This window comes from Ammodytes marinus (genome assembly GCF_949987685.1).
Source record: "Ammodytes marinus genome assembly, chromosome: 6".
Classification (NCBI taxonomy): domain Eukaryota; kingdom Metazoa; phylum Chordata; class Actinopteri; order Uranoscopiformes; family Ammodytidae; genus Ammodytes; species Ammodytes marinus.
This window is the reverse complement of record NC_137235.1, coordinates 30,418,504-30,435,960: the sequence shown is the minus strand read 5'-3', so window position 1 is coordinate 30,435,960 and position 17,457 is coordinate 30,418,504. Positions and strand designations below refer to the sequence as shown.

The 17,457-nt window shown below is 43.2% G+C and overlaps 2 protein-coding genes across 6 annotated transcripts; one reads left to right on the top strand and one right to left on the bottom strand.

The window, feature by feature from the left end:
* Positions 1-281: 281 nt before the first annotated feature.
* rln3b (relaxin 3b) lies at positions 282-892 on the bottom strand (the record flags this gene model as incomplete). The annotated part of the gene is made up of 2 exons (XM_080029672.1): positions 282-565; positions 715-892. The coding sequence occupies 2 exons, from the start codon at positions 890-892 to the stop codon at positions 282-284; spliced, it is 462 nt and encodes a 153-aa protein (XP_079885798.1).
* Positions 893-1,599: 707 nt separating this feature from the next.
* Positions 1,600-16,341, top strand: rfx1b (regulatory factor X, 1b (influences HLA class II expression)). Of its 5 annotated transcripts, none has more exons than XM_080030193.1 (18): positions 1,600-1,721; positions 2,957-3,309; positions 7,272-7,369; positions 8,910-8,990; positions 9,936-10,009; positions 10,176-10,440; positions 10,543-10,724; positions 10,902-11,021; positions 11,251-11,372; positions 11,556-11,674; positions 12,000-12,103; positions 12,226-12,377; positions 12,560-12,657; positions 13,110-13,259; positions 13,365-13,576; positions 14,178-14,331; positions 14,426-14,471; positions 14,567-16,341. In XM_080030193.1, exons 2-18 carry the CDS (start codon positions 2,982-2,984, stop codon positions 14,734-14,736), a joined length of 2,475 nt encoding a protein of 824 aa, XP_079886319.1. In that variant the 5' UTR covers positions 1,600-1,721; positions 2,957-2,981; the 3' UTR covers positions 14,737-16,341. The 5 variants fall into 5 exon arrangements, with proteins under 5 accessions (XP_079886319.1, XP_079886317.1, XP_079886318.1 ...); XM_080030191.1 differs by having other exon boundaries at positions 14,564-16,341; XM_080030192.1 differs by having other exon boundaries at positions 8,907-8,990.
* The last annotated feature ends 1,116 nt before the right edge of the window (positions 16,342-17,457 follow it).

Genomic DNA, 17,457 nt, shown 5'->3' with positions numbered 1-17,457 from the left:
ACATACATTTTTAGTATTTCTTTTGCAATAGGAAAGGAGACATTCATACCAAGTACACAACACTTTATTAAACATATTTCAGTATGTGACAAATATACAACAAATTCATTTTGACTGACATTGCCTGTATCAATGGTGGCTAACACACGGTGAGCTGTTTGGGATGTGTAAATTTAGGGAAATTTGAACGTGAAGAATTTTAAGGAATCACACAGGGAAAGAGTACAGCGCAATATTGGAAAAAGTCAAGACTCATTTTTCTAGAAAGGGAAATCAGGGGTTCAGCACAGGGAACTGATTTCACTCTTGCTACAGCCCCACTTGCAGCAAGCATTGGACAGTCCCACCACTACGTCTCGTCCCTTTCTGTCCGTGCTCCGTAGAGCCTCCAGCACCTCCTCGGAGATCGCTGAGCGAGCTGAGCGGCCGAACCCAGCAGCCACAGATGATGCCACACTCTGCGTTTTGTCTTTCCATGCTCGGGCCTGTGCGGGATCCTGCTCTCTGGCAAGTTGAGGGATGACATTGGTGTCCCATGGGTCAAAGGCCTCTCCTCCAATAAGAGCTGCTTATAACAGAAGATGGTAAAGCTCTTAATGTTGCAGTTTGGACTGTAAAAGTGGCAAATCATAAAGGCTAAATAATGTCAGTCTGTGTCTGACGCACACACACACACACACACACACACACACACACACACACACGCTCTCTTACCTGAGTCTCCTATGCTTCTCCTCCAGCGAGAGCCTCCACAGGTGAAGATCACAGCCCGTATGAACTCTCGTCCACACAGTTTCACCCCATAGAAAGAGCTGGGGTTCCCCTCATTGGATCTCACCCTGTCCACCAGTGCCACCAGCAATCCCAGGGTCAAGAGCGCTGCCTTCCACATAGTGAGAGAGAGGGGGAAAGGTTGCCGCAGGTGTCAGCAAAAGGCTGGAATTTGCTGGAGGTGTCTGTTTAGGTTTGTGTGTCTTTCTGGACAACACCACCACCTTATATACCCTCAACGTCCTAGAAGAGGACCTAGGCTCAATCCCACACTTCTTCGTCATCATGGCCAGAGATAAGACCGGGGACCTTTGGGGGCAACAATGCACCTGTAGAAAAAAAAGAGGAAAGTTGTGATTAAGCGGCGAATGATGCCGCAGCAGTTGATGTCAACAGAGCAGTCTGCTATCTAATCACCTGTGACCTTTTGCTGGCCTTTCTTTCCCTTACATTGTGCTGTGTGTGTCATCAGCATAACCCGAATCAATGTTGAACTTCTCAATAGTGAACAATATGAATTATTTATATGAGCCTTGGTGTATATAGGAAGCAGAGATAAGCGGTGGATAAGCGGCAACATTTTATATGAAATGAATTCCATCTTTTCCATCATCTATCTGCCTGACATTCTGAGCAATCAGAAAAGTAACACTAGAAGTGGTCATTTGACGTTAGGCCCTAGTGAAAGTGACAGACAGGGACTTTCCGCCAATCAACGATCGGTTCTGTCACTGACGCTGCGACCACCTCCCAAAACAGCCAATCAGCATTCAGTGTAGGGCGGGGCAATGACGAGAGGGTAGCAACAGTTGCCCCGGTGAAGGCAAGGCGCCATAGTCACGGTAGTCCTGGCGACAACAGCCAAGCAACGGGAGTCAACAATAACAACTTAAATCTATGGGGAAAAAACTTGAACGACTAAAAAAGGACAATACTGGAATAAACTAGAGGTGAAAAAGTAAAATATATCCTAATTGTGATTCCATTCTATCCTAGTTATGTACGCGTGCTTGCTTGTACAGTCGTCAGCGTTAACGTGAAATCGGTCGAGCGTGTCGGTTGACAAGAACTGGTTGCTATCTTTTTTCCAAACGCACATCGTTGTTATGGCGATGTCAAATCTTTGATAAGAGCACAAGATGGCGGGTGTGTTGGCTGAGTGCAAGTCGCACTTTTTCTTACCAGCTCATTTGTTTGAATGTTCGGGCTGTTTCTTACTGTTTCGGTTACGCTGAAATTACAGTGGCACGTGATGGGTGCAGTGGTGGTAGCTTTCTTGACTTTCCAACATGAGTACAAGCAACCAGCTCAGCTCGCGTAAACGTCACAACTCAACGTGAGCTGCTAGCTGGGGAAGCTATCACTCTCACTTTTCAAGTGAACTGTCCACACACGTAGATACAAGAAAAAAAGCACATGAAACAGCTCATGCTAGTAGATCTGCCGTGAGTTTTAAACGCCCAAACACGACTCTTGTATGTTTCGTAATCTTTGTGTGACTTTGAAAAAGTTTTTGGTCTGACATTGAATTGGGCAGGTCACGCTAGTGAACACGGTGTGCCGGATGATCATCTGATTGTCTTGTTTGCCTGTTGGTTTATGCAGGAGTGGCTTATCTTCCTGTGGGATGGCCCACAGGCCTGACTGACAGTTCAAGGATTCATATTATACAGTTTATTACCAGATAATAACACGTGACAATTTCCATATCCTTACTTTAGATTAATATTTATTTAGTTATTTTAGTGTTTTGTTCAACTCAAAACACCATTGTCATGGTCCATGAACCTTGTTTAGTACATTTAATTAATTGCTATTTTATGGTCCTTATACTCGTACTGTGTTTCATACTGCACCAAACAGGAAAAGCTGTAGACTCCTGCTTAGTGTCAGACAAAAGCCTTACTTCCTCCTCTGGTGTATGTTCCTTCCACACACACACACACACACACACACACACACACACACACACACACACACACACACACACACACACACACACACACACACACACACACACACACACACACACACACACAGAGGGGAGGGCACAGACACAAGGTCTGTGTGGTGTTCAAAACACAGAGGTAAAATAACCAGCCAAAGCGAAGTGTGTTGCTATGCATGTTTTTCTTAAGCACTTCAATTAATTGAGTTATCTCTTTTTTATTTATTTCATTCACAGTACATGCCTCAAAGCTTCGGTTGCCATGGCAACTCCTGGATTCTCAGAGGACCTTCATCCTCAGCAGCAGACCAATGCCGTTACCATAATAGCAACGGCCTCTTCCACCGGCCCCTCCCCTGCCAAGACGCCCACTGCGCACTTCCTCTCCGACATCCCCCCAGCCTCTCGGACCGGTGCGTCAAAGAGCGGACAGGATGCGCTGTGTTCTCAAACGCCTCCCGCCCCGGCCCAGTGTGAGAAGTCAGTGGTTCTGGCCACTGCATCGCAGCACTACGTTATCCCTGACATCCAACAACAGAAGAGTAATGGTCAGAGCAACTCGCCTCAGTACATCATAGTCACTGTCACAGGTGAGAGACTGATATGAATGACTGATACCTTCCTAATACGCACATGTGAAGACACGCACAATACACATGTTCTAGCTGACAGACACAACATGATAGGACATGCATGCACTCTGCAAGCTTCAGTTTGTCCTGCAGAGAAAGGTGTGAGAAACAAAGCTAGATGCTGGTTGGAGACAGTAGGCAGGTTGTCCGGTAAACAGTGCTGGAGTCTAGGTACGGATGGGTGCAGAGGAGAGTTGTGCATACTTCTTGGTCCTTAAAGTCTTTGAGGTGATGACACATGCTTGTCTTTGGTTCCCAGGACCCATCGTGATGATCCCTTCCTGGTCGTTTCTTGCCCTCTTTGAGGAGCAGTTGAAAAAAAGAAAAAATTACTATTTCAATAATCCTGGAATTGCAATTTTTTTGATTTATCAAGTTAAAGGTGCTCCGAGGAACTTTCAGTTTGTGTTCATTCTAGCGCCCCCCTTTGGACAAAAGCGATAGTGTTTTTACCACGCCAGCTGTTGTTCCTGGGTGAGCGTACCCATGACAAAGGCATTAAGAAAAACAATATAAAAATAGCATTCTTTGCACTGATGTAATTGATGATAATCAGAGGAAAAAGTTCAGAAATATTTAAAAGTTCCTCGTAGCACCTTTTAAGAAAAGGAAATATTTGTGCTTTAATGGCCTCTCAAATTTAAGGACAATATGCTTTCCTCTGTTTTATGTCATTGTTTATTGAATATCTTCAGCTTTTTTATTTGGATGGATCACCTTTGGATCTGGGTGCTTGACAAAGGTGTATTCACTATTTTCATAACATTTCATAGACCAAAACGATTGATCAACTTCTTTTTACTAATCATAAAAAATGATAAAAATGTAAACTAGTTCTTTCTATATTAGTTGATCTGTGTAATGATGTATAGGGGTTACTTGATCATCTACATTTGAATAGCAACATTTTCACAAAGAAATGTGTTTGCAGTTCAGGGCTGGTCATCAGTAGCTGTAGCACCATTAAGCACCAAACATCTTTCATTTATAATTGTTATTAGTTTTGGTGATGATGTTTGTTACTTCAGTGTTTCTTGGTCATGTAATAGGTCACAGGTTTTCTTTTAAATTAAGTAGCATGAAGAAAATCAGAGATCTAAAAAGCCCTGATGTAGTATACGCTTGTCTGCTTGGGGCGGAGCATACATTATGTGGACAAAATAAGCTTATGGACTTGGTTGCTAGGCTGCAAGGTCCCAAACGTGGGAGCGTGGATCACTGATAGATTAAACCTGACTTTGCTTCTACTCTGCAGCTTTTCACAGTCAGTGGTATAGTGATCTTTCTTTTTTTGAAATTGGGTTTTACATCAACATGGCTTTAGGTTTGTAACTAATGAGATGTGACAGTTTCTGGGAGCTCATTTAATGTGGGATTTCAAGGCTGCGGACCTTTTCCAGATATTAGTTCAAATGAATTAAAGGGGGAGTCAGAGCGATTCTGAAGAATAAAAAACTCTGGTGTTAATACCCAGCCTAGGCTTTGTAAACAGGTACAGTATCTACACAAAGGGTATGTAAACAAAGAGGGCCCACCATAGCTAGTAATATGCCCGTTTACGCCTAGGCTGTGAATTAGCACTGGATTAATTTTTTTACGACCACACACAGTACGCAAAAGCAGTGGATCATGGAGGAGATATTCACTGATTTTGACAAAAAGTATTCTCTAGAATCACTGACTCACTTTCAAAATGTGTCATGAATTAAAACTCAAATGCTCAGTCATTAAGAAACCAGTCGGTATTTTGAAAAACTTTGTCAACCAATGGTAAAGATAGAAATGGCCGTGGTGTGTGTCTGTCTGTGTGTTTATTTTAGGGCCGTCTATTCGTAGATATTTTTGCCGGCTTAGATCAAGTAACACTGTGCACTCTCACCCAGAGTGAGGGAGCCACAGGCCTGGGGCCTGTCTCTTTTTCATCAAATAGGCTGACTGTTAGCTGAATAACTGTCTTATGGCATTCCTTCATATTTCTAACATGGACTACAGTAAAGTAGCTGCTTCTGCTCAGTACAGTAACGCATCTGACTTAGTTATCGGTCTTCATAAGGAGATACACTTTAACTAATGTGTTTTTTTGTATTGTATATCCAAACTTGATGTATGATAGCAGCCTAGGATGGTGTACTCCATTGCATTTTTTATTTCCATTTATACAGTATAACTATACACTGAGTTTAAATATGGTAACAACCAACAAGAGAGGAACAATGTTTTCTGTTCAGCAGGGACTTCGTACTATCAAAGGAAAAGGAGTGTAGAAGCAGTCGGGCCGTTATAAGTATCTCACTCAATTACTCAATTCAATACGGCAATAATATTATAATAGACATCTATCTAGTAAGATTATTTTCATTACCAATTGAATATACAGATCTTATTGATATCCTAATAAAACACAAATGTCCATCACAGTCCATATCGATGCCTCTGTAGCTGCTATAACCAACAAATGTTTGATATTTTATGAAGATAAAAAACGTAATTGATGTAAAGGTGGTGAAAATAAAGAATAGTTTAATGTTCTATCAATGAACTAATCAATTTATGGACCAACAGTTGCAGTGCTTCCTACAATAGCCCATGATGGAACATTCTAACAGTATATTTCTGTGTGAAATATGCCTGTGTTATCAACAAGATTTGGTTTGTTTTTATGTGGTCACAGTCCAAAGTTCTCCATTCTGGTTTTAGCTGTACGTTTCAGGATTGGGTTAACCTTAACACAGTTATGATGAACCGGAAGGGCTCGCACACATTGACATTTCCCTCTTTATATTGTTCAGTCAGTACCCCCATTAGGCTTTTCCCCTTTGAGTCCAATAATGTAGTCGAGTATAAAAGTCTATAAAAAGATTACAACGATATTTATGCAGCAGTCTGCCTGTGGGAAACACTACCTAGAAAGTAACATCCTATTAATGTGCTTAATTAATAAAGTATTTTATTATATTATTTTCTTATTTCTCGCTCCTGTATTGTGTCATGAGAGGAATTTGAAATTGTTCAAATCAAAAAGTTCTTTATTTTGATGAGAGACTGGTCCTTCCCTTTTGATCAGTAACCAAATTCAAAACTAAATTGAATGAACAAGTGGCTCTTGCAGGGTTGCGCTGGCTTTTCGATATACATGCTATCAAGACTATTGTTTTGTCACCTAAAAGGGTACAAAGGAAGTGAATGTTACCCCCTCCTCCGCCCACCATCCGCCCTCTTATTCCCCCCCCCTCTCTCTCCTTCATCCCCTCATGTATCTCTCATTTCCCTCTCTCATCTGATCTGCCTGTTTACAAGATGGAGTGATTTGTCTCTCCATCTGGGGAGATTAGCTGTCCAAGGCTGTCCTCCTGTAGGCCAGATATAAGGATGAAGGGAGAGGTGTACAGACAGACACACTCTCCCTCCTCCCCAGTACCAGTCTCCTCCTCAGCTGAACAAAACAAAAAAGAGCAACAAAAAAAAACATCAAAAACAATCATTTGTTTCAGGATGTTCTGTAATGGCTGTTATTACGATTTGGAAGCAGTGTGTCGTGAGTACTGAACTTGTCTTAACGGTGTGTGACTTTTCTGTTGTGTACTCTATTGTTTTCCGCTCGTCTGACTCAAGCTTGAGGCGCAGTGGGTAGGGAGATCGTCCTCTGGAGTGCAGGGTCGGAGGTTCGATCCCCCGCCTACCCGCCACATGTCGAAGTGTCCCTGGGCAAGACTCTGAAGCCCACATTGCTCCCGATGGTTCAGAGAGTGCCTTGCATGGCAGCTACTGACATCGGTGTATGAGTGTGTGTATGAATGGGTGAATGTGGCAAGAATTGTAAAGCGCTTTGGGGCTGAGAAAATCGTCTAAAAAGCGCTATTTTAGTCAAGTCCATTTACCATTTTTATTTACCAAGCTTCTCTCCCTCCACCCATCCTTAGAGGGCTCTGTTCACTCCAATGACAGCCTGTCAGACTCCAGCCCAACCGGCCCTGCTGTTCCTACTCAGGTTGTCCAACCCATGCAGACCACACAGCAGGTAAGATGCACACCACTCATACACAAACCCAACAAATCTGTTTACTTTAAACCATGAAGGAGCAAGTCATAACCAATGATAGAGCAACCAACCGCTTACATCAACTATATATGCTTTCACATACCCATACATAGTTATACTTCTGTCTATACTAACCTACGGTTATTATAGACATTATACCAGGGGTGTCAAACATACGGCCCGCGGGCCGGATCCGGCCCGCGAGATGATTTGATCAGGCCCGCGACCTGTAGAGCATAAATTTCTGAGTATGTCAAAAAAAAAAGTAAGTCTCTAGCCCATTCCTGTGAGGAGTTATGAATTTTTAAAGAAATAACCGAAATGCTCACTCCTGCCGCTAGGGGGCAGCTTAAATAAAAAAAGCACATTTTAGCAACGTGGGAAATGGTAATTGGCAATCCTGCTTCACCGCTATTAATGTTTCCTACAGTGCTTTATGGCAAAGTAAAAACCAAAAAAAAAAACATTTTTATTTTTAGTACATTTATTTTATTACTTTTTTATAAAAATAAAACTATTTTTATTTTTAGTGCTGAACAATTAATGTACTAGCAAGCGTGGTGTGTCTGCGGCTCTGTGTGCGCAAACGAGCAGGAGCATGCTAGTGTAGGCCTACAAGATTTATTTCCTAATTTTCAATGTTGCTTTATTTGTTTTAAATTGGGAAAAACGAATTCCAAAACAACCAATAAGCTCTGTATTTAAAAATAAATCAAAACAGTAGAAGTTGCACTTTTATTTAATAGTATTTTGTACAGTCTGCATGTTTGCACAAAATGTGTACCTGTACATATAGTAAACAAAATTGGACAATTGTAAGGTCAGTGTCTGTTGTATTTGTGTATTCAAATAAACAGTTGTTTATTTCATTAGTGCACATTGGCATCTTTGAGCAAAATACCCCCAAAATGTTTGCTGCGGCGCTGCTCGCCGCACCTCCTATTCCCATGGCCAGCAGCAACCTTAAGACATTTCCTGGGGGTACAGAGATCCCTTGTGATCCATGATAATGTAGGTTACAAATGTAGGCTGAGTGATAAAGCACATTACTGAAAAACAAAGTTAGGGATTTGGAGTTATTTTGCCATTATTTTACTAGTCCGGCCCACTTGAGATCAGAGAGGCTGTATGTGGCCCTCGAACCAAAATTAGTTTGACACCCCTGCATTATACGGTCTATTGTCTAGACTGTATATAGACTGTATATAGTTTACACTGCATTCATATCTCCCATTCAACTGCTCATTCTACATAAAATGTACCACCATTGTCATTACTTGTACTGTCTATCTTTTTGTTCATACTGCACACACCTTTAGTGTATTCCCTTACTATTTATTCCATACACGTGTACATTTCTGTGCACTTTATTGCATTGTTGCTTTTCTAGTTAGAGGCCAAACTACAGTTCTCAGTGTTCTCAGTAGCTCTACTTTACCTGTGCAATGACAATCAAGTTGTATTCAATCAAATTAAAAAAAGCTTGTCATACACTGTGGCTCCACTCCACCACCAGCAGAGGTCAGTGTTGCAAGCGGTGTCGCAGGCAGCCAAGAGGAGTCAGAGCGGCCACATCAACAACCTGCACATTAACCAGGAGGTAAAAAGACCTGCAAAAACCTTTCCTCCTATCCTGTCAAAGAAACTACACGAAACACATTCAAGTGGAAGTGTAAAGGTCAAATGATGTATGCATTAGGAATGACCATGTCCAGTCTTACAGATGGATAAACAGATTTGTATTTTTTTTCTCCTATGTCACAGTCCTCTTGTCAGGCTGTCTGAGACCCAACCTAAAACACTGAGCTCTGCACGTCACCTACCCATACCCATTACCATCTACATAGGCCACATATATTCTTCTCTTTTTCAGGTTCTGAAGTGTAGGTTGCTTTTCTACTAGAAGCTGTTTTCATGGTTCAGTGTCCTAAAAAACCCTCTATATTTTTCACAGTGTCATCGCTAATTCGACTCTTTTCGGTCTCAAACGCTCCGTTTTAGAGCCTGTCTATTTAAGCCCCACCTTCTAAAAAGCTCAGTCCGCTCTAATTGGCCCTGAATATAACTGCCAATCAGATCTCAGAAAGGTTTTCAGAAAGGTGGAGGTGGAGAAAAAGAGGCAGAAGAGATTGTTATTTATTATTATTATTATTTGGCAATACTATGAACCATTAAAAAAGTGAATTTTTTGTTTTTTAAGATTTTTTTTGGCATTTTTATGCTTTATTGATAGTGTAGAGACAGAGGTGAAATGGGGCAGAGAGGGGAGTGATATGCAGAGAACGACCGCAGGCTGGAATCGAACCCGGGTCCGCTGCTGGCCGAGGCCATTTTTCACAATAGGTGACCTTTACTGTCTGTTGGATATGTACATGGACAACTGTTGTTTGCCATTACAACTTTGTAATACAATAGTATGTCAATATTGTGTGTATACTATACTATAATATTGTGTGTATTCAGCTTGTTGTGCTGGCTGGCATCAGGCATGAATGAGTCTCCTAATGGTATCAATGCATTAAAGGTTTGTCTGCTTGTTGTCCAGGTGGAGCATGTGTACTCTAGCCAGGTGCAGTACGTGGACGGAGCAGGAGACTCCACATTCACCACCTCCAACATGTGAGTACAGAGAAACCTGCTCTGTTTGCATATTACATATCTTATTAACAATCATGCTCACACAAATACACACACACACACACGATCAATTGCACACACACCATGCCACTTTCCTGGTCATACAACGGTACATTTATGCGTGTATGTATGTCTTTCACCTGTCCAGACGATCGAGCGCCTACTCTTTCTCCGACTCGCCTCTCTACTCCCAGACTCCTCCCTCCTCCACCTCCACCTACTACGAAGCCCCGCCCAGTGCCGACTCAGACCTCACCGGCCCTGGCACCTCGCAGTCGCTGTCCGTGGCAACGGTGGGAGCCAATAGCGGGGGAGCTGCTGCTGGCGGAGGGGGCTACGTCGTTCAGGGAGGTTACGTGTTAGGAGGAGGACAGAGTTACTCCAGTCCCAACTCTCGTGCCCCGCCTGCCACTGTGAGTACTCAAAAGTTCAGAGTGAAAGATGTGCCTGTGATAATCTAGAGACATGGAAGTGCAGAAAATAAAAAGGATTCGGTGGATGCCCGTCTTCCCCAGGTGCAGTGGCTATGCGAGAACTACGAGGGGGCGGAGGGGGTGAGCTTACCTCGCTGCACCCTCTACTACCACTACCTGCTGCACTGCCAGGAGCAGAAGCTAGAGCCTGTTAACGCCGCATCCTTCGGCAAACTCATCAGGTCTGTCTTCATGGGGCTACGTACACGGAGATTAGGGACCAGGTATATGTACACACACACACATACAGTACACATACACACACACACACACACACACACATACAGTACACATACACACACACATACACATAAACATACATACACACACACATACACAGATTAGTCTTGTGGAGCGATTATCTCAGGGCATTCTCTGAACTCTTCATGTGTGTCTTTCAGAGGGAACTCTAAGTACCACTACTACGGTCTGCGGATTAAATCCGGCTCCCCACTCCTCAGACTGATGGATGAGCAGCAGCATATGGCCATGAGACAGACGCCGTTCTCACAGAAGAACAGGTATCCACGCACGACCACGTAGTTCTGTCCTTTTGGCCTTTGGGGGACGTTTGTACACATAACACACAAAAAAGTGAACCGGGCATAAGTGCATCTTTGTGGTAAAAAGATCCATTCAAACAAAGGGACGTTATTGAAAGTGGGTTTCTTAGTGCTCCAATTGGCTAAATAAACTGTGTATTTCTCTCTCTGTCCCCCCCCCCCCATGGATGATTCATCTGTCCAATAGGCTAAAGCCTGTTCAGAAGACACCGGGCATCACCAATGGGACATCAGGTGGACTGGGTCAGCAGCCGACGGGGGCGCTGTGTGACATTTCGGCACAGGTGCAGCAGTATCAGCAGTTTCTAGGTGAGCAACACCTGTACTCTGCCAAATGTTAACCTTTTTATATATATATGTTTTATAGCAACATTACATATCCGTTGATGCTTTTTGATTTTCAATGTAATGATTGGTTGAAGAATTGGACTGACCTGTGTCACTGCTCCTCTGTGTGTTCCCTCTGTTTCTCTGTTATTGTTCCTTGTGAAGAGCCTTCACGGCCGCTGCCAGACTTTGTGGACATTGATCTGCGAGATGGAACCCTGCCTGACGGGATCCTGTTTGAACACCTCAAGGCCTTTCAGAGTCTCTACAGGGAACACTGTGAGGTAGGCAGGCAGGGACAAAGACAGGGACATGGAAACACTCATACTTTTATACTCTGGACTAGAAGTGGGCTTTGTTCATTATCCACACGTGCACATTGTTACTGTTGAAACCCAGCTTAATTGACAGTCGGCTATCGAATGTCAAAGATGCAGCTAAATTGTTGTATGGAACATAAGTGGTACAAGACATCAACAGACTCCCTTTACTACGTCTAAGGTGGAACCAAATGTTCCTTTCCAATGAAAATGTCAAGCAGTCGCGACGCCAGAAGTGGGCAGTCGGGTTAATAGGACGCTTGTGTGGTGTTGTGTGTGATCCCATCAGGCTATTATGGACGTGATGGTCAACCTACAGTTCACTCTTGTGGAGACACTGTGGAAATCCTTCTGGAGGTTCAACCAGAGCAGTGACTCAGAATCCCTCGACCTGTAAGTGTGACTCACACACTCACTCACACAACCCAATGAAGGGAATACTATATGAATACTTCATCAGCTGCTGTAATTGAGTATGAATGGTGTGACACAACTGTCTGGTGTGCTTCTTCCAGGCACAGTGAGTCTGAGAAGCGTCTCCCCAAATCCTGCCTGGTGGTGCTGTGTAAATTTGAGCCGGTCCTGCACTGGACCAAAGAGTGTGACAACCTGCTCTACCAGACTCTGGTGGAGATCCTCATCCCCGATGTACTGAGACCCATCCCTAGTAAGTTTAGAAAGGCCCGTAAGAGCCCTGTTTGCTGAAGTGTTTAGTCAGGCAATGACACATTTTCCCTCCTGAAAAGACAAGAGAACATTGGTCCTTCAGGGATTTGACCTTGTTACTAAATGTTAATATGAACTCATTGACTCTTTCTCCTGTCTACATCACCACCATCACTGCCTCAGGTGCCTTAACTCAGGCCATCCGTAACTTTGCCAAGAGTCTGGAGAACTGGTTGACAGGTGCCCTGATGAACATCCCAGAGGAGATGGTCCGCATAAAGGTATTCTTATGACCATTTATCTGAGATGATCAGTTTCTCATTAAAATGTGATATGTATCATGTTCAAATCTGATACCTATGTTATAACCAGATAAAGGCGTATCACGTTATAACAAGATCAGTCAGTATCTGATTCTGACGTAAACCGTCCAGTGGTAGTTGGCATGGAAACAGTTAAAAAAACATGACCCACATCACGGATATTTCTCCTCCAAATTTCAGGTTGACAAAGCTATCACGTATTAACGTGCTAAGTGTCTTATCACGTTATAACATGTTAAGTCTTTATCTCGTTATGATGTTGACTCCACATCATTGTAAATGAAGGTCACCCCCTCAATGATCTCTTGAGTATAACAAAAAGCTTGAATGAATATTGATTGTGCTTGCTTCCTCACACGTACCATCTTATCAAGTCTGCCTTCATTGTCTCTCCTCCATCTTTCCTCCAGGTGGTGTGTGTAGGGTCCTTCTCCCAGACACTGCGGCGCTACACCAGCCTCAACCACCTGGCCCAGGCAGCCCGCGCCGTCCTCCAGAACTCAGCCCAGATCAACCAGATGCTCTCAGACCTCAACCGGGTTGATTTCACCAACGTACAGGTCTGCGCTACTGTCTCCTTTTTCTTTCCCCTCTTTCCCCTTCCATTTCTGTACGTTGGTGTTTTAGCAGAGCACTGACACCTTTCCACCCTGTGTCCCCTTCAGGAGCAGGCATCCTGGGTGTGTCAGTGTGAAGACAGTGTGGTACAGCGGCTGGAGCAGGACTTTAAAATGACCCTGCAGCAGCAGAACTCTCTGGAGCAGTGGGCCACCTGGCTGGAAGGTGTTGTCTCTCAGGCCCTGAAGCCCTACGAGAGCAACCATGTGGCCCTACCAAAGGCCGCCAAGGTCTTCCTGCTGAATTGGTCCTTCTATAGGTAGGGCGGAACTAGAAAAAAATGGTCATGTAGAAGAATGTTTTGTTTTTTAAGGGTCATATATTTAGCTAAATGCTGTTTATTCAACATTAATATGGGTCCCTGATGTGCCTATATATTCCCAAAGTATGAGAAAAAAAACCCTCTCTCTTTTTCTTCTCCTCTACCTTTCTGTGTTGAAAAACCCCAGTCAGATGTTTCTACCAGTATGAAATCATGAGGGGAGAAGCTATGCCAACCCCACATAACCAACCCAACTTAGCACTACCTCTACCTGTGATAAGCACCCCCCCCCCCCCCCTCTCCCCCCAGATACCTCTTAATTTAACATCCGGTTAGATTCAAACCGGCAGTTACATTCAGGGTCAATCAGAGCAGACTGGGCTTTTTGGAATGCGGGGCTTAAAGAGACAGGCTCTAAAACGGAGCGTTCCAGACAGAGGCTGAGAAAATAAGAGGTTCAGCAATGGCACTGTGAGAGAAAATTTATTTTTTGGGACATTACAAACATGAAAACAGTGTCCACGCCAGATCCAAATTCCAATTTTTGAACCTGAAAATGAGCATGTGTGATATTAAAGCTTGTCTGCTTTCACACCAGTTCCATGGTGATCCGGGACCTGACCCTACGCAGTGCTGCCAGCTTCGGCTCCTTCCACCTGATCCGCCTGCTGTACGATGAGTACATGTACTACCTGATAGAGCACAGGGTGGCCCAGGCTAAAGGAATCACACCCATTGCGGTCATGGGAGAGGTATGTGTCTGCACATTGAGCCGCTCACATAGATCAGTCCTTACTTCCAGAACACACCTTTATGAATGTCCCATCCTTTCCTCTGTGTTTGCAGTTTGCCAGCACAGTCAAGAGCCGAACCTCTCAGGACCTGGAGAAAGGTAAATTCAAGCGCGGCTCTCCTCACATGCATGTTTGAGTTTCTAGGGTTTTTTTTTAACGTCATGTCAACGCCTGTTTTTCCTTCCACCAGAAGAAGAAGAGGAGGATGAGGAGGATGAGACGGATGACGAGAGCAGAGAGCTGGTGCTGCAGTCCAGCTCTCTGAGGGCGGTGGACGAGGAGCCCATGGAGCCCCTCGCCAAGCAGCCCCGGACCAGCTTAAACCTGCTCACTCTGAATGAGCCCCGCGGGACAACACCTTAGCCAATCATTGCTTCAATTGTCACACACAAACTCTCTCACACACACACACACACACGCACGTTTGCTTTACGTTTCCTATCATGTCATCCCGATCGATCGTCCCGTATACGCTTATGGTTTACAAACAGATGTTGCTGTCGAGGGTGCGGCTGTCTGTCTCAAAGTTGGGAGATTTGCCAATTTTTTTTATCCTGTATTTTTGTGCTGCCATTCTTCTCGTCTTTGCCTTCACCTCAGTCACATCCTTCCCTCATTCCCTGTGCCTTCCCCTGTCTAGATATCAGTGGCCACTACTGTCCAGACCACACTACACTGAATATGGTGTATGTGCGGATATTACATATATATATATATATATGAATGTTTTTTGATTCCTCCCTAACCCCGCCTTAACCACTGACCTGATTGCTGTGGAGAGATGAGTAGACTCCAGTGTTCCTCATTGTGCTAAAAAAAAATATCACTCTCCTTGCCTTTTTTAAAGCACTGACTATGCAAGGGAGCCGGACTGTCTGAAATATACACTTTTTTAAACCTCAGAGTAGCATCTGGAATGATACTGCGCCATGAATTTTGTTGGCACATAGTTATCAATTGACAGCTATATATGCCAACTTGAATTTTTGGCCAATTTACTGCATTACCCTGTGCCTTTTGAGAGATTTCTAGCGCCGAAAAAAAGCTTGTATTCTATATATTCTGTATCGTGGATTAATAAATGAAGGTCCTGTGACGTAGTTGACATGGTGTTGTCATGAGATTTTAACAAAAATATAATGATTCTGTGATGGAGAAAAAGAGTTGAGTCTTGTTGTGATGCTTCTGCCCAATTGGCCGTTCTTCAACCATGGCTCATAATCTCTGATATGCACACACTGACCTTCGTAGATGCATTGCTGCTTGAACGGGCCCACAGGACAAGGCAAACGCTTGAATCATCCCATACAGCAGCACTCACTTCACTGTATCCAATCCATGGTAACCATTGTACCAGCTTTTGTAGTTTAAAGCAGATTTTCTGGATTTCACTGTGGAAAACTTTCTAGATCACCCTTTATTATGTACCTTTTGTGAACATTGTCCAGGCTATTTGTAATTGAACCATTATTGCCTTAATGACTTAATGTTGTGATATGTCCACCCATTCAGATTATTGAGCTATATTTTTATTGTGATGAAGATGATGATGATGATGATAGAACAAGCATGTGATAAATATGGTGACATTCTGGATGGATCCTTCCCAAAGAGCACACGCTCAACCAGCAGCTTATGTTTTAAAGTGTTGGACTTTGGGACTGGGAGGGAAAAGCTAGAAATGGTAATGGGATGTAGTGGGATGTCCTTCAAGTGTGTCTACTCAGATCCCACCAAAGAGCACTAACTTAAAAAAAAAACAAGGGTATATTAACGTGTAATCTTATCTGACTGGAAAGATAAAATCAACTGCTAACTCAGTCACTATTCTATATTTAAAACAAATGTTAATGTGACTTGTGGATTCTGTCGTTAAGCTTGTCCTGCTGAAGCTTTTCTAGAGGGAGATATGCTTGATGTTGTTCTGAAGACCTTTGTACTTTGATCTGTGATCGTCTGTAGCTTTATTCTCACCGTTAACTAAAAAGGATGTGATTGCTCTCAAAACTTGTGCCATTTATTTTCCCCGATTTAGACTTACTTTGTTCTTGGTTGTTTCCCTTACACCAAATATTTACCGGAAGAAGTTGAAGTAGCCGAATTGTTCCCCAAGGCTTGACAATAGACCAAGGCGCAGACTGGACTTTTCCTCAGTGTTCAGGTGTATTGAAGAGATTCTAGACAGGACATAGAGAGGATTTGAGGTGCATGGTAGCAGCAGGTTGAGATGCCGCATCGGCTCTCTCTTAAGGCCTCAGAACAGTGTCTTATATCTGTGTGTGGGGTGCATCACATGTTATTAATATCCCAGAATACAGTAGACAACTTCTTTCATCACAAGTCAAACACAAGTCCATCTATGGGTGTTTTCATCCCTCACCAGTGACCCCTAACCTGTAGAAACGGTCTGCTCTGCAAACTCTGGTGATAGAGGCTATTCAAATTCACCACAAAGCATCACGAGATTCAGTTATTGAGTTATTCAAGAGAAATAAAACAAAGTAACAGAGCCCAAGCATACGCACACTTCTCCTTAAATTATTTTTCTATAAATACCAACGTTTTGCCGCTGCACATTTCTGCCTGTCTACGCAAGGTTTATGTAAGCAGCAAGCTTTATAAATGAAGCCCCTGGGGTTACATTGACCCTAATTTATCTGTAAGCAGATAAATTCAGATCAGTGAATGGGGTTTCAACGAGAGGTGTGTTGTGTCACACCTTATTAGAAGATGAAACGCATCATAGATGTCTCAAAAGCACAATGAGTGTACACATTTAAACCTGCAGTGTGTAGAATTTTGGGTTTTATTTCCTAGCAGATTTTGTAGAAAGTAATTATAATATCCATAAGTACATTTAATTTAGTGCATAATAGCTGAACAGATTTTTTTCAATTATAATGTTTTCCCTTAGAAAGGGTCTCATATATGTCCATATTTCTGCATATTTTGGACCAAAGCCTAGTGCCGCCATCTTGAAAGTGTCATAGTTGGAATGTCATCAGGTGCATTGTTTAAAATTTAGAATTGTTCTTGTCCTTGAAGGCCACTGTAGCTTCTGTTATTATTCTAAAGGGTTGGGGT

What these genes read in the sequence shown, in the direction of transcription:
- rfx1b (XM_080030190.1), top strand. Translation starts at nt 2,982, where the DNA reads ATGGCAACTCCTGGATTCTCAGAGGACCTTCATCCTCAGCAGCAGACC. An exon ending in GCAGTATCAGCAGTTTCTAG is followed by an intron (nt 11,373 to 11,555) that starts GTGAGCAACACC and finishes TTCCTTGTGAAG; the next exon opens with AGCCTTCACGGCCGCTGCCA. An exon ending in TGTACTGAGACCCATCCCTA is followed by an intron (nt 12,378 to 12,559) that starts GTAAGTTTAGAA and finishes TCACTGCCTCAG; the next exon opens with GTGCCTTAACTCAGGCCATC.